This window comes from Augochlora pura, chromosome 2 (genome assembly GCF_028453695.1).
Source record: "Augochlora pura isolate Apur16 chromosome 2, APUR_v2.2.1, whole genome shotgun sequence".
Classification (NCBI taxonomy): Eukaryota; Metazoa; Arthropoda; class Insecta; order Hymenoptera; family Halictidae; genus Augochlora; species Augochlora pura.
The window spans coordinates 4,427,449-4,445,077 of NC_135773.1; the positions used below are offsets into that span (position 1 = coordinate 4,427,449).

The 17,629-nt window shown below is 38.5% G+C and overlaps 1 protein-coding gene across 3 annotated transcripts in view; it reads left to right on the forward strand.

The window, feature by feature from the left end:
- The first annotated feature begins 3,362 nt into the window (after positions 1-3,362).
- The window catches only part of LOC144478508 (unconventional myosin-IXb), a 29,401-nt gene continuing 15,134 nt past the window's right edge, over positions 3,363-17,629 (forward strand). Inside the window, exons 1-14 of one of the 3 annotated variants that reach the window (XM_078196469.1) lie at positions 3,363-3,930; positions 4,767-5,676; positions 5,769-6,071; positions 6,157-6,771; positions 6,835-7,133; positions 7,195-7,454; positions 7,572-7,879; positions 7,963-8,300; positions 8,491-8,551; positions 8,884-8,931; positions 11,128-12,051; positions 12,127-12,207; positions 12,306-14,506; positions 14,989-15,996. In XM_078196469.1, the coding sequence (XP_078052595.1) occupies positions 5,779-6,071; positions 6,157-6,771; positions 6,835-7,133; positions 7,195-7,454; positions 7,572-7,879; positions 7,963-8,300; positions 8,491-8,551; positions 8,884-8,931; positions 11,128-12,051; positions 12,127-12,207; positions 12,306-14,506; positions 14,989-15,996 (6,436 nt within the window). In that variant the 5' untranslated portion in view covers positions 3,363-3,930; positions 4,767-5,676; positions 5,769-5,778. Of the gene's footprint in view, positions 3,931-4,766; positions 5,677-5,768; positions 6,072-6,156; positions 6,772-6,834; positions 7,134-7,194; positions 7,455-7,571; positions 7,880-7,962; positions 8,301-8,490; positions 8,552-8,883; positions 8,932-9,513; positions 9,844-11,127; positions 12,052-12,126; positions 12,208-12,305; positions 14,507-14,988; positions 15,997-17,629 lie in introns of all 3 variants that reach the window. The other 2 variants (XM_078196468.1, XM_078196470.1) reach the window with 2 other exon arrangements.

A 17,629-nucleotide genomic window follows, 5' to 3' on the forward strand; every position in this document is an offset into this window, starting at 1 on the left:
TATATGATGCATAGTGTTAATAACGTCCGTCCTCTCCTTCACACTTGCGTGTACAACACCCTGTCTCACCCTCCGACTCTGTCGCAGTTTTTCTCTGTTCGCGTTCCGCTACTGTTTCCTCCTGTCTTTCGCCCCCTACCCTTACCCCCCCCCCTCCCCCCCCCCGTATCTTCTTGCACCCTACCCGCGACCTTTTACACCAGTGGTTCTCAAAACATTCTGCATTTGTTCTAACACTGTAATACTCCATCCTAAAACAATGATACCAGGATTCCGGCCCTTTTTTTAACGTAATTCCTATAAAGTTGTTTGATTAATAGGCGTATTTGATGGAAAATTTGCAATATCTGGTTAGAGTAAACGCAAGTTAAATCAACCCTTTGAAAAATTGTTATTAAAAATTGTTATCTTCAAAAGAATATTCACATTATTCAATTTGTCACATAATAGAAGTCTTTTATAAGACTACACGTTAAATATTATATAAATCAAATAAAAGCAATTATGCCAATTGGAAATACTATAGGTTGAAAGAAGTATCTTCGTTTTGAGAATAAAGTAGGCTAAAATATACAGGGTTAAATATAGCTGTGAGCATCATAAGTTTCACTATACTATGCTCACTGAACTATATTATTCGACTGTAAGTCTAGCAAGGAGATCGGATAAACAATTCTCAATGTTAATAGTCAATAATAGTTAATATACAAATTCGAAAAATATTTCTTTTAATTCGTCTTCACTTGATTCCATTTTCCTGATTTCAGCAGATCGACTGCTTTACTCTAGGATCCCTACTAGACTGTCATCGTGATAGTCACCGATGACTGACTAACAATAAGGTAACAGGACCATACACGCTTCAACAGTTCTCTGAAAGTTTAAATCTCGTTTGTATCACTCGCATTCGTAGACTGGATTCCGCACGGCACAGTCGGCAACTAGAATGGACCCTGTCAATAAGGTTATCGGATATTAATGGATATTCGGACGACAACAATAGCAAAGACGTTGAAACGGAATACTATTCAGTAAATACAGGATCAAGTACAGCCTATAGGTCAGCCTGTTTCGCGCGCATCGAGATATATTGCACGAGAAATGGTGTGCGTCTACACAAGTCAGATACAATGCCTCCATTGATACGATGTATCAACGATAGCTTCCTCCGCCTGCAACAGCTTGCAGCGTAAAGTTCGTAATCCAAAACTATTGTACCATTACTGGGATGCCCCGAAATCCGCTTGACCGCACACCGCAATAGCGATAAAATGTCGAATTAAATGGGTAATAGCAAGATCGACCAATAAACAGTCATGCGAGTATAACAAGATAATTTTCATCTTCAAAAATCTTTCAAAAACGTTCCGCATATACAAAGTATGCAGGTTTTATAGATTAGAGACATCCAAATTGCAGATAAAGGGTGATTCCCGGCAATGAAAGTTGCAGTTTGAACATAATGCATAAAATAGAAAAATCTGAATTATTCAGGAACAAAAACAGATGCTTCTTTTATCTATATTTAAAAAGTTCTCGATTTTTTACTTCCATTCTACGGTAACCACGATAATAATAATAATAATGATAATAATGATAATAATAATAACAATGTTGTAAAGCAAAATGGTAATACATATCACAAAGATAAGAGCAACGAAGTTTTCCGTTTGATGCGGCACGCGTTGTACGCAACAATGCTGCAAGAAGATCATAAAGATCGGCCCGCGGGTTTACGACCAGTAGTAATAACACAAATAAATTACCAACCGAAACAAAACCTCAATGGTGGCGCAGCGAGGGCTTTGTATCTGTTACGGATACGGGGGTGAATTATGTTACAATCTAGCACCGTAACGTTGCATTGTCTCGAGTGCACAGTGGGGCTCGGATCGGTTCACCTGAAGGGGTTATCACGAGAGGGGTAGACGAACAACTCGACACACTACTCGATTAACTTGATGCCAGTCGTCTGTATCCTCGACTTGAGGCTGGCAATATATTCAGACGAATCACGCACAGTAGAAATTCGAGAATGTTTTCCGTAAGGAACCGGGTTCAAAGGTCATAAACAGTAATGCCACCAATAGGTGGAAGTTTCATTCACTTTGTTTGTTAATAAAGTAAACGATTAGTACTTATTTAATTATATATCCGTGATTAGTCGGAGTGACTTGTTATTTATTAGGAATGGAAATTATTTATGACTCCGCCTAATAGAATATTTAAAACGCTAATTATAAATGATAATTATTATAACTTTGCGTCATTTGACTGACAATATACTCGCTAATAAAGAAATGTTCAGAATTATAATATGTTGGATATTCCAAGTTCAATTTGGAGATAAGAAAGGAGACAAGGGTTGTTTAACGAATTTTCCGCTGCGCTAATTAGCTCTAAAAAATCTACGTTTTAATTTATTAGGTTGAATATCACATCGATGTGCTCGATACTTTATAAAAATGGAAGTCAAACTGAACAGTGGTATCACCTGATGACAGAAATCTGTACTAGTAACTTCAGAATTTCGCTTTAGAAGGCGCTCTTAGAAAGTTTATAATCAATTGATATTTGTTGCTAAGTAACGCTAAATAGTTGAACGTGTGCAAGGTGGCGAAAATTTCATTAACATAATTAAGTAACTTGATCAATATCGCAGCTGTCGATAAAATAGAACATTTTATTATCTATATCTGTTACAGTACCAGCCCAGCGAGGTGTGTGATCGTACGTATCTTAAGCACAAACGAGGTATAGAATACACTACTCATGCAATGTATTTTTATTATTAATATTAGTACATATTTTATAAATATTATTTCCATCATTTAAATGTACGCTAAGTATACACGCTTATTGCCTTCAAACAATATTTAGCACACGTAGTAGAAATGAAGTATACAGTATATTCGCTTCTTGCTAACGTGTCTATTTTTCGTGAATTATCGGTAACGCAGTATGCGACGCGAAATTATAAGGGGGCTCTAGAGCCTCTCAAAACAAAGACGAGACAGCTTATAAAGATGCAATGTCTGCATGCATCCTAAGTCTGCGATATAATTCAAATTCCTACGTCGGTATAAAAGTCACGATGGACCACGTGATTGGACCACAAAGGACCAAAATCCATTGAATAATTTATTTATGCTGTACCTTATCTGTGTCCTAAATCTGTTTGCGTGTTCTAAAATATATTGTATACTGCATTCCTACTACGATTTAGTCAATAAAGGAGTCAAATTACATACTTCGTTAACACTTGCAGTGTGTACAAAATGTTTCTTGGAATGATCAACAGATAGCTCCAACTGGAATCTTCCTCTCAATGGAAGTTGGTACTGTAGCGTTCAGTCACGTGGCCACACGGCACTGACCAATGGGAGCTGACCATTCGTACCACGTGATTGGAAAAATCGAAATGGTGGACGTATCGGGACGCAAGTTCCCGAGAGGAGAAGAAGGACGATAAACTGGGCAAGGGCCCATCATCCGTGTCATTGGTATTATCAAATCGGGAACACGATTAATCGCAAATATTGGTGTAATATCGGGGTGGAGCGATGACGACAAAGCTGGCGCGGGAGCATCAGTGACAGTGTCTCTTGTTTACTGAAGTGTCAATCCGCCCGTATTGTACGTGTGTTCTCTAGGTGCGAGAAAACAGAGGGATAGTGTGTGTCGAGTGCGCGAGACCAACAGTTGTACGTATCGTTGTTTTTGATAGCAAGCTACCAGAACGGTGCCCGGAAACGGCGAAATACTTTTCGGACAAACGATCCAGGGGAAAGAAAAGCGAGGGATCGTGAACAGACGGCAGTGCGTTCGCAGTGAAAATTTTCAAGCCCGCGGAAGCATGTGCAAGTACGCGAGAGCTTTGGTGATCTATAAGAATGTGTCACACCGAGCATCTTGTTATCAGCGAAGGAGGTAATTGTGTGACCGTATTCCTCGAATAGTATTACATGTTTTCATTACATTCTTCGACGATGATACGTAACGACCAGTAAAGTGTCATGCCTGGACGAGAAATTCCTGATGACTTTAAGCCCGGTTTACTCTGTTGACGTTCACACTCGCAGATCGCCGCTGATTGGTGGTATGGTCCATGACCCGCCAATCGGCGTCAGAAGACGGTTTTCCTGCGAATGTCAGCCGTCAGGTCCCAGGCAAATCGGTATCTCGGGAACGTATGTCGTTTTTCTTAATTCTTTGTGTATCCAGCAAATGATCAGTGCGTTACGATTACCGTTCGGAGTTTACTCGCGGCACCATCCCGTATAATTCTTTGCAATTACGTCGCGATAAGTTCGACAATTCGTTAAATTGAAAAATTACCGGTAGAGGCAAGGAGACGTCGAGTGATATTTTTAAATTCGCCCACTACATATTGGCGGAGAAAAAAAATCAGCAAGAGGCATAAAGAAGTTTTAAAGGAACAAAGACACGTGCAAATCTAGATTTTCTTTTCGCGTTAAAATCAAAGTTAGTAACTAGTGTTTATTGTTATCATGTTATATCTGTGTGACACTGTATGTGACAGATGATGTGTTTGCACGATTACTCATGTTGCTTGAAAACATAAATGATACATTAAATTTATCAAAAAATCAGAGTGAATAATTTTTGCTTGGAAAAGATAGTATTAAATATTAATGTCCATTGAACAGTTTGACACAATGGGGGGATAGATCAATGATATTAGTTATAGATTGTAACAATTAATTCACTTCAAACATTCATGTACCACACATATTTCTTTTCAGATAAGATACTTCCTTAACGCACAAAACTTTTATAATACGTACAAATGCAAACACAGCTGTAATTTTTTGCAATAAATGTACAACAATACTCAAGAGGCACGAGAATGTTTACAAAGCATTGAAAATCTTATTGTCTCAGCAGAGAAACTGAGTTACTGCCTGCCAACAATAGCACACCTACATTCTTTTCATCTATACAGTGAATGCCATGGCAAAATATAATGGCTGTCAGGAAAGTTTTGCTGGACATTCAGTGTTGAATATGTGATACTTGAATTAAAGCGCATCGTTCTATAAATTCAAAATACTCCAAGGGCTTAGGAACAATATCAACAAAGATCTATATAAAATTGACTGAACGTAGAAATTTAAACAGAGCAAAAGAATTTTACTTACTCTATTTTATTATACTGAAAAGAAAAAAAAAATGTATATGATCTAATGATTACAATACTCTGTGGTATTTTGTCCTATTAATTAAATGATGAAGTTAATAAGAAGCTTTAAAACAGATTTGGATATATCTTACTATTTCTGTAAACTATATATTACAATGGAGAAAAATTAATATTCACAAATTTTTATTTTGCTGAACCAATTCATGTGTAAGACTTGACGTGATATGTATGTATATAAATATGGTCTTTTAGTTTATGAGTATTAAATAATTTTGAGTGCATTTGACAAAATTAAAAAATAAAATAAGTTAATGTAAACAATACCTGTAAATAAGTCCAGTAATCTGTAAGACTGTATCAGTGAACATTTTTAAACAAAATGTGTAAAAATTATTTTAAACGTCTGCATCAGTGGGTGTATATAATTGAGAAACAAAGAAAGGAAGAAACAATACATTTGAAGTTCTGTATGGATGACAGAGGACAATTTTGTTAACCCTATTAAAAACAAGGTAAAATAAGTTCATTAAAATGGATCTACGTAAAGTTTATATAGCAAAACTTCTAGATGTCTTGGTTTTTATTAATTTTGTGAATATTACAGGGTTAAAAAGATGGACAGCTGTTGCTCAGCAGTGGTGCATGTATTTGTGGGTGAATGGAGCCCAGAATATGAAGCACTCTCAATTAAAGCTACAAAACAAACGTCATCAGCAGAGATAGTGGCGTGTATCATTGATAGACTTGGTTTAGTCGATGCTAATATTTCCAATGGATATGAATTAGCAGAAGTGGTAGGAAATTCTGTCGGGCAAGTATGTAAGGAAAGGAGGCTCGGGCCATTTGAGTGCCCTGTGGCACTCATGTTATTATGGCCAAAAAATCCAGCGCAACAGGTATACTATAGGTAAGCGAGAAAGGACATTAATGAATTGATAAAATAGGAACCATGTAAATTATTTAATACATGGTAATGGTGTTTTTTGATTCAGGTTTTACTTGCGAAAAAAGCAACCAGATTTATGGTCGGATAGTAGGTTTCCAATGGATCCACAACTCTTGAAGGACTATTTCAATAGATTCCTATATCAACCAAGAGACAAAGAATATCCAGATCTGTGTCAACTTCCGGATCTTAATGAACAAACATTGCTGGACAACCTTCGGGCTAGGTTTCTGGCTGGAAATATATATACCTATGTCGGAAGCATTCTGATCGCATTAAATCCATTTAAATTTTATCCTATCTACAATCCAAAATATGTAAAACTCTATCAGAATAGAAGATTGGGTCCAGACATACCTCCACATATATTTGCCATAGCCGATGCTGCTTATCACTGTATGCTTAAAGAAAAACGAAACCAGTGTATAGTTATTAGTGGCGAGAGTGGATCAGGTAAAACGGAATCAACAAATTTTCTACTGCATCATCTAACGGCACTCAGTCAAAAAGGTTCGCACGGTAGCGGTGTTGAACAGACAATACTTAGTGCGGGCCCTGTGTTAGAAGCGTTTGGTAATGCAAAAACAGCGCATAACAACAATAGTAGTCGGTTTGGAAAATTTATCCAAGTGAATTACAAGGAAAATGGAATGGTGCACGGGTAAGGAATTTATAAATATATTACTTACTTGATTAAATACGAAAACTGACGAGAAATATTTAGGGCTGTGGTGCAAAAATATCTCCTGGAAAAGTCAAGGATAGTCTCCCAGGGACGAAACGAAAGGAATTACCATGTGTTTTATTATCTTTTGGCTGGAGCGAGCGAACAAGAGAAGCAACTTCTGCATTTAGAAAATTCTGATCGTTATAATTACTTGAATAAAAGTGGCTGTTATGGATTGGAAAATATTGATGAAAGACATGAATTCTCAAGACTGAAACAATCTATGGAAATGGTTGGATTTACGCCAGAAAAACAGAGACGATTGTTCGCCGTTCTGTCAGCTGTTCTTCTACTCGGTAATTAATCAATTATTCAAACATTTTCTCCAACGAAATGAAACGTATTTCGCTATTACAGGCAATGTGGAGTTTCAACCTAGAAAATCTTATCACCACCACGACGAAGCTGTAGGAGTTAAGAATCCTGAAGTAGTAGCATTAATATCCGAACTGCTTAGAGTGAAACAAGAGACTCTTTTGGCTGCGCTTACAGCGAAACGTGCAAGGGCTTCTGGAGAAACATTAGTTATTAATTATAGGCTTCCAGAAGCAGTTGCAGCAAGAGATGCCATGGCAAAGTGTCTATATGGAGCCCTATTTGATTGGATCGTTTTACAGGTAAGAATTTATTTCCACTATTTTTAAAGTGTACTTTTAATGAATGGATGTTAACTCTTAAGTGGAAAATTGATACAATTTGAAGCAGTGATATACACAGAAAATATTTTATATCAGGTCAATCACGCGCTGCTTTCAAAGAAAGATACACTCCGAGATCATCAAGGCAATAGCATAGGTGTGCTAGATATCTTTGGTTTCGAAGATTTTAAGACGTGTAATAGCTTTGAACAGTTGTGTATAAATTATGCGAACGAACAATTGCAACACTATTTCAACCAACATGTTTTTCAATATGAACAACGAGAGTATAGAAAACAAGGAATTAGGTGGACAGATATAGGATATAGTGACAATTCAGGCTGTTTAAGTTTAATAGAAGGGAAACCAAACGGTCTTCTTTGTCTCTTAGATGATCAGTGCAAGTGAGTGTTGAATTGTAACTTTACTTTAAGTTAAAATTGTTTAAAATCCTTCCCTGATTCTATATGCACAATATCTATAACAGTTTTCCGGGCGCAACGAATGAAACGTTACTACAAAAATTTAACACAGTACATAAAGACAATCCATTTTACGAAGCACCGCAGCGACGAGAAGCAGCCTTCGTCGTGCGACATTATGCAGGAGCTGTTAAGTATCAAGCTGCTAACATGAGAGAAAAGAACTTGGATTTAATGCGACCTGATGGTGTGGTTGGTGTGTTGAAAAATTCTTCCCTCGCTTTTGTCCGAGAATTAGTGGGCGCAGATCCAGTAGCGGTGTTTAGATGGGCGATACTACGAGCATTCTTTCGGGCTCATTTTGCTTTTCAAGAAGCTGGTCGTGCTCACAGACATGGCCGAGGTACAGTATAATGTAGTATTTCCTTTAATTGCGACACTTCGTTCCATAAATTAAGACCAAAAACATTTTTATGTTGTCTTACATTCTCCCTTTGTTATTGAATTCACTCATTTTTCATTATTTTAACGGGTCTCTTTAATGTATATGTATCATTTATATTAATATTAGTCACGATCATTTTCTTTTATAGCCGATGGTACGAAAGCATCTGTACAAAACAGGTATAGGACGCCGAATGAGAACTTAATAAGGTATACATTAATGTTTTGTCTACTTACCCGTTTTTTTTGCTCTTATAAAAGGGTGACTCAAAAAAAAGAAGTTTAAAGTGCTTGTATACTCATAACATAGCAACATTTTGTTAGATAAATAACAATGATCGTGATACAAACAGATGCCAATGTTGTTGCGCTTGTTTTTTTGACTATGTTTGATCTGCATATTCTATTTCATCCTAAGAAGTATAAATATACGTTGTGCGTTAACAATATATTTGCATCAAGCTGAAGAAGTTCCTATGTGTTTAAATTTCAAGCAAACGTTAATTATATTTACATTGGCCACATGTCTTTTGTCCCTGTAGCCATCTTGTGACGTTGTCGACAGTCAATCTAACTATTAACCGAATCGCGTAAGTGGTCTTCCAGATCCACTGTATGTGTCGTTTTGGCAAACATTACATTCTTCTTAGAATAATGTGTTTTATGGGTTTACAATGTTCGTACTTAATACCAAATTTTTATCGGAAATACTTAACAATCGTGATTTCAATGAACTCTACAAAAAGATATTACATCACCAAGAACTTGTAAATCCATATAATCTTTTTTCCAGTATTGTGTGTTAAAAATATTTTTTAGAATTATATGTATGCACCTTTTGTATTAAGTGTGATTAGAGTGCAATCTTTCATGACTTTCGCTATTCAATTACATTCTGTCATTTAACGATATATTTGCTGTTATTCTTGAGCATGATCAACAGTTCAAAGTAACTTTTTTATTTGTCCAACTCATACTCAGTCACAAAAAATCGCATTATTCCATTAGAGTCATTCACGAAATCAAGTTTTGGAAAAGTCACCACCACCTAATTGTTAAATTCACTGATGTTTATTCACATTATGTCAAATTAGAATGTAGCTACGTATTAAAAAAAAAACCGAGATCGGATTGAAAGGATAAATGGAACTAAGCATGAGAGACTTTTTCAGTTCGCACAAACATAATCGTCCGCCAAGCTATCAGAAGCAGCGCAGTGTCTGCATACCATCAACAATACCTACTACTACATTATCTTCTATACAACTCGAAAACAACGACAATGTTAACAACAACCGATTGTCGTGGCCACAATTCCGAAACATTAATCAAACGCAACACCCGTCCAATGTGACCAATGTGATGAAGGGTTACTTGATAAGGGGCAGGGAAGACCAGCCGCATAGTAATAATAAACTCAGACGAGATACTCATACTCCACTAGAGAGGGTGCTTCCAAAAGACGAAGCAAACGTCATGGAACGCGCTAATCAAATAGTCATGTATGTAATACCGCAGCTACTTAATACTCAATAACGTTTTGTTATTTAAGCTATACCAAAAATTTCACTGCTCTCTACGAATTACAAAGGTAGTGTGTGCTCTATAGTAATTTCTGGGTAAAGGATTTCTTTCTCATAGGTATCAGCATCTTAATAGGATTATTAATGGTCTTCCCATGCAATATAATATCACAGCTTTTTCACGGATATGTCCACTACTTTAGGAAGCTCTCTCACTTTTTACAGGAGACATCGTAAAAGTCATTTCCTCTGAATGTGCTATAATATTCACGATCGTTATCCCTTACTTGTACTATCTTAGACGTTCATGTTTTAATCGTCTGCTATAATGTTAACTACGTCTTAATGCATGTTAAGTTCAGAGTAGTTCATTCACTCTTCAAACTCAATGAATATAAATTAGCCCATTTTTATTTCCAACATAATTTTTCATAAAATTATTACACTTTCTGTTATCAAATTTTTGTATACTCTTTTACTTGATCCGAGAAAAATATATGTGCATCATAATTTTAAATGTACTATTAAAATGATACTGAAACGATGTAATAGAGAATAATGGGTTAATTTGTATTACACGCTGCTAAGTGCAGCAAATTAATTCACTTCAGAGAATCGTTTGTGAACGAGCTTCTCGTTTTAGAATCCTGTGCTCTCTTAACACTAGAATCTAACTCTAATTAATTGCACGATATACAATTTTAATTATAGAACTTAAAGGGTAGAACCCTAACGAGTTACATATTCGTAGACTAACAAGGAGATGAATACTAACGTTGGTAGTTACTTGAATATGCAAATCGCTTGTTATACATACTAATAGTTTGCAATCATTTTACATCTAGTTAAGAGGAGACTTCCATTTCTCTTATAGCATCACGACTTTCAAAAAAATCTGCTGAATAGTTATATACACAGTCATACTTACTACCGCTTTTAAATTTGCTACTATAAGTTCCATCAGCCATAATAACATTTTGTTAAATGTTTGTTACTTACTACACTTCATACTACATTTGTTAAATATATTTGCAATGCCATAAATGTCATTGAAATAATTGTACACTCTCCTTTTCCTGTTTTTCTTTTATATAAATTGATAATATGATAGAAAACCTAACAGAACATGTAAGTAACTAAAGATATAGATTTAAATATATCTTCTTTACAACTTACATTCTGAAGAAAAATATTTAAAAATGGGAAAAGGAACATTAAACTTATTATTCGTTACTGACACATTAAATTTTGGCGCCTTTACAGGAAAAACAAATCATTTCGACCAAGAGAACGCGGAAAGAAGGGTTTAAAGAATCTTCAAACTGTAAAAACCCTCGCCGGTAGGACACAGAGTTATGGTTCTGGACCAGGAAAAGCGAGGAAACAGCCCATGACGGTTTCGGCACAGTTCCAACAAAGTTTGCATAGTCTTATGGATACCTTAAACCAGGCGAATCCTTTCTTCATTAGATGTATTAAGAGCAACGCAAACAAAGTACCGAACGAATTCGACGAGGAGACTGTACAACGACAATTGAGATACACAGGGATGCTAGAGACAGTCAGGATCAGACAAGCTGGGTTCAATGTTCGACTAACCTACGAAGAATTTATTCAACTGTACAGAATGTTGCTACCTAAAGGTCTACTGAGCTCACAATCCGACGTTAGGGACTTTCTGTTGACGTTAAATCTCAACAAAGACAATTATCAGCTCGGAACGACTAAAGTCTTCCTGAGAGAATCGGAAAAGATCACATTGGATAGAGAGCTTCATCAACAAATCATCACAAGCATTACAACTATCCAAAAGTGGTTCCGCGCGTGTCTGGAGAGGAGAAAGTTCCTTAGATTAAAGAACGCTGTCGTACAAATACAATCGTTTTGGAGAATGATCATTGCTCAAAGGCTTGCTCAATCTCTGCGCGCCAAAATTGAAGCTGCTATACACATCCAATCTGCATGGAGAACATACAAACAGCATACATGGTTCAAAAAATTCAAAACTTCTATAATTAACTTTCAAGCTCATGTCAGGGGAAATAATGCCAGGAAAGCTTTTGCTGAGCTGAAGAAACGGAAGAACATAATCGGTGATAAAATTGGGGAGTACAAGGAAGTTCACGAACGAGAGATTGCTTATGACAACAGTAAGGTGTACAATTCGAAGTTCAAGGGTAGCGAAGAGTAAGTAATTAATTAACATGTTGTTAGTCCAAATGGGGGCAAATATTATAATATTAATATTTTTGTTTTATGTAGGTCGTTAGTAGAGGATCATGCTTTGCTAGATATAAGTACAGTTCGTAAGCAGGAATTACCAAATCGTTTCGTACCAGCAAAGTACGTATTTAACAATGCCTTAATATGTTTCATGGGACTATGTTGTAAATGGAATAACATCCGAAAATATATTTATACTGCAAATTAATCATTTACAGAGCGGATGCTGTGACGCGGGACATCGGCATGGACGCAAAGATGACATACTCAAAGCAGAAGGCGGTAACACGAAACACAAGAATGCTATACGAAACCAGCGGAATGCTAAAGAACACTGAACCTTATTCTTCCGAAGAATTTAACGAACGTAAAAGCAGCTTGGAGAGTTTGACAAGTTTGAGGAGCTACGAATCCCAAGTTAGCGTGAACAGCTCCGAATCACAAGAGAACTGTTGCAAGCCTATATCAGGCACTAGAACAAAATGCAGTGATCATTCTCCCAGGGTGACAGTGAACACGAACTTAGTATACTGTCCCAGCGAACAGTCGTCTGTCGGGAAACGGGCGGATAGTTCGTCGACAGGGTACAGTGACGGTGAAACTGACACAGAAGTTCCCAGTACAGTGCAAAGTGCGCCACCAGTTTTCAACGCTACTCCCTCATTTCCGAGTTCGCGGGACATTAAGTTCCATCAGTCTAACATTAACCTATCGCATAGTCCTAACTCGGATATTTGGCGTCGTAGACCAGAGTACTCAAACTATAACGAATATTTGCAGTCAAGCCACCCGAAAATAACTTTACCATGCTCCCAGTTGAAGAACCTGTCAGACAACATCCACGATCAGGGACAACACGAGAAACCGAATGAGGCGGCGAACTACAACGTGAAAGTAGACCCGAACGAGCGTTTTGTTCATATGGAGTCCTCATCGAGTAGTAAAGACCAGCGACGATTAAGCACGTCCAATGAAATACGTCGTGCCGTGGTACATGGTCAAAGTAAAAAGATGAAAGAATATGGCTATTTGACGAGACAACATTCGGAAGGAGATACGGCCATGAAACTGGACGTAGCTACCGATGAGAATTCTTTGAAGAGTTCTCTACTGAAGGGAACGTCGCCTAAAGAAAAAATATCAAGACCGAAAGAGAAATGCGAACCCGACGTGCCCGTCCGAAGCACCAGAAGGAATCGACCCCCTCGTGAGTTCTGTTGGTCCGTGGGCGAGAGCGTATCCGATGCGAACAGTGTAGAAGCAAAGAGCCTCTTCCTAGGCACGATTAAGGAGAGCGACTTGAACAAGTCCGCGAACGTGTGGACGCGCAAGGACACTCCACGTGAGACACCTTCGAGATCGGTAACGGACTGGTCTGTGGATAAAACCGAGTCAGCATCGAGCACGCAGCAGCCCGGTCAACGTATGAGATCGAATGCTGTAACAAGTCTGGAGCTGAGGAGGAGGAACTCTGATCCAGCTACGAAAATATCAGGTCTTAGCGAAGATAAACCCGGCATGGACACGAGATCCAACGATCTGAAACTAGCGCCCGGGATGGATCTGTTGGAATGGAAGGGGAATGGTTTATTCACCTTGGCGGGCCATCGGTTCAGGAAGGTGGAGAGGTTCGCGAAGGACGACGTCTGCGTTTGCTGCCACAAGAAGATGGACGCGTTCGTCACGCAGGGCTACAAGTGCATAGACTGTAAACAACTGTACCACGTGAAATGTATTCAGAACGGCGGAGTACTTAAGATGCCGTGTATCTTGACGAATACGCCCGGCAGGCGGAAAAACAGAAAACAACAACGGACACCCTACGACACGACCAAGCAGCCCGTCACCGCGCCCAAGTTCAGCTTGACCGGCACTTCAGCTTTCTCGGACAGCACTGACAAGATTATATCCGACGCGAAGGAATTGGCGTTCATGCAGGAGTTCATCACGAAGAAGATCTACAAAATGGAAGGCCAAGAGGAGGGAAGGAAGCCCAGCGAAGTTGACCGCGTATTCAAGCAGGCGCTGCGCAAATTCAAAGATGATTTGGTGATCACTTACAGCGTCGCCGTTCAACAAGGTGTCGAAGGCAACATAAAATATACCGACCTGATCGCGAACTTCTTGCACGTCATGGAGACGGTCTGCAAGCAGGAGAACACCAGCGAAGATTTTCCCGTGATTATGGGCGTGAACGCGTTCCGCGGATTCATGAACGAATTTATGACGCTAGTCAAAACCGAAGCACCGGAGAAACAGAGTAAAAACAAACGGAAGAAGGAGAAGAAGCGAAAGCAAGAGGAACCGACGCGGCACGGCAGTCACATATTCCAACTAACCATCATAAACATACCTATGGCCTGCGAAGTCTGCACGTCCTTCTTTTTGTGGCCTATTGAGCGTGGACTTGTGTGTCAGAGTAAGTATTCCTACCGTATTGCAGATTTACTTTTGTAGAAAAACACTGTGTTGCTTGTGACAGTTGAAAAATTTGACATCTTTGAAAGAAATAAGACATTTTCAGCTCATTTCCCTTAGAAAATATTTATTTTTAATAAAAACCGACAAAAAAGTACATTTTAAAATTTTGAGAATTAATAACAAAATACGATTTGAATCTAAGATGTTTAAGCGCGATGTAGTCACAAAATAATTGTCAGTTTGTGAAAAGGTCTGGGAAAGGCGATGCGATTCTATCGCCTTTGACTCAAGATTCGTATCATACCCAGTGTATCATTAGAGTTAGAAACGTGCAAAAAAAAAAGCGTTGCATTCAGAAGTAAATATTGTATGATAACGACCATACGGATCTAGCTATATGGTGCAGAGGTCGGCGGCGTGGCACCTCGTTCGCCATCAATCATTTGTCATGCATGGTCATGTGTGCTCTTTTGCGTTTAGATTGCAAGCTGACGTGTCACAAGAAGTGCTACACGAAAGCGTTGTCGGAGTGCGGAAAGGAAGCCTCGCTGCACGACATGAACTCGCCGCGGAAGGTGTTCGGCGTGCATCTGTACAAATTGGACTGCGGGGACGGCAAGGTGCCGCTGGTGGTTGATCGATTGATCACCACCATAGAGATGCACGGCCTCTACACGGAGGGCATATACCGCAAGAGTGGTGTCAGCTCGAAGGTGAAGGAATTGAAGCAGAAGATGGACGAGGGCGATCTGGAGAAGGTGGACTTCGAGAATTACCAGGTGCACGTGCTCGCAGCTGTGCTGAAAAGCTTCTTTCGGGACATGCCGGAGCCCCTTTTAACCTTCGAGTACTACGACGATTTCCTGCATGCCGCTAACCTGACGAAACAGCAAGATCGTATCAGTACGCTGTTCGCGATCCTGAAGAAGCTGCCGAAACCGAACTTCGATCTGATGGAGAGACTGATCGTCCATCTGGCGAGGATAGCGCTCCACGAGGTCGACAATCGAATGTCCTCGTCGGCCCTCGCGATAGTGTTCGCGCCGTGCATCCTAAGAACGAACAGGACCTTGCCTGCACAGGACTCGTTGCAGGATGTTGGCAGACAGACCTGCTGCGTTGAGACAATCGTACAAGAGAAGCTCAGGGTCGTCAGAACCACCCTGGCCGACATAAACACGCTCGAATCCGCCTGCCACACGGCCACCCACCGTCTGTCCAGCCTACGATCCTCCAAGATCTTCAGCCCGGAAGAGTTGAACACGGCGGCCTTGAATGCGGCCGCGAGGGGTGGCACAGCGGACCGGGATCGAGGTGACGAAGAGGAGGCACTGCTCGTCGATCACATACAGGAGATCCAAGAGGAGAAAGCTCTATTGACCTCGAATCTTCTCAGCCTAACCAGAGACTCTTCGGACGACGACCTACATCCCTCTGCGACGGATCTGGATGATGGCTCCCTCGATGATCTACGTCCGTCGTCTCCAGGTAAATACAATTTCGATCGTTACTACTCAGCTTTACGTATAATACGATAAAGAATCGTAGATTCTCTAGAAGTAAATTGCGGTTTTCTGATCTGTTATAATTAACACGTTTCCCCGGCAGACATTTTTAACCTTTATTCATGAAATATAATATAACATCCATTATAAAATATATTATACTATTCAAGCTATGCGATAATTAATAAACTGGAAAAAAAGTAAATTCGTCACATTTGTATAAATTATTTCATCGAGAAGGAAATTATTTCTGAAAATTTGAAATTTATGAATTCTGAAAGTACTGATTTTAATTTGACCAAATAAGAGGTCTCGAAGCATGTTGGGAAAAACTGTACAATGTAATGGAAGTTATTTTATCTACATCAATTTATTTTATGTAAATATATGTATTTATATTTGTATATCATACGTCGAAACCGCAATTTATTTCCAGGAAACTCTATATCTGTGGTTATAAGGGAAAAGATCGTGTTTCATAATTTCGAAAAATTTACTATTACACATTAATTGAATCGTCGGAATAGCATCCTATATTTTTATTTTATTAACACTATTGATACAATCAATAATTGATTGTACATAATCGATTCTTTGCCTTTTCTTCAGTTTTTGATGAACACGTTCATCGAAATCCTTTTCTTACTTTCAATCTATTTTAATGATCAATTTATAATTACGTATCCAGATTAATTATACGACTATAGAATATGAATTATACAAAACGAAGGGGATATATAAATACACGATAAATTTAAACTATAAAGAAAAAGAAAGGAATATTGTCAGTATTAAAAATTAGTGTTCCGAATCGATAATGTTTCTAAATGATAATTTCTCGAAAGTGAAAGCGTGTTTCTCCTTAAAATCACAGCTACAGGAAATAATAAAACCGCGGAATTTTATGGATGTGTAAAAACAAATTAAAAATCGTAGAATATTAATATCCGATTATCTGACTCTTGTTTCTGTAAAACAATTGATTGAAATTACAATTTGCATAAAAATCCGCAGTTCAGAGGCACGCATGTTCTTCCGTCTGCTTTATCAATTGGAAGGATTGTGGATTATTTCATTTTAATTCTGATCTCCTTTCCTTTCGTTTCGACTGAAAGAATTTAAACATCTAATCAATCATTTTCCACGATACTGTTCTTTTTCTACTATGGTATTAATTCGATTGAAATTAACACGTTCTAATAGCTCATCATTTATATTATATTGCTAAGTTTCCGCAAGGAAGTGGGTAATTTGGGTATTTTTAAAATGTTCTACTCGATCATTGTGACCGCATGCGTAGTTGTTTGCCGTGTATCGACGTCTACAATAATTTATTCTACATCATTTCTAATAATCATCTCGAATATCGAGCAGAACTACGAGCGAGCTACGAACTACAGAAAATGTTTAAAAATAGTATAACGTACGGGCCGGCGTCGTTTGCAGAAAGTAAGGCAACTTTTCCGATCTTTCGGGAACGCCATCCTTTGAATCCGGTTCGAAAATACCATGTTTCGAGAAATGGTAACGGGTCTCGGCCCAATATTTTCGTGAAAAGAATTAATAGCTTCGAATCGTTCAATGACGATTCATCCGCGGGAAGCTGTACACGCCGC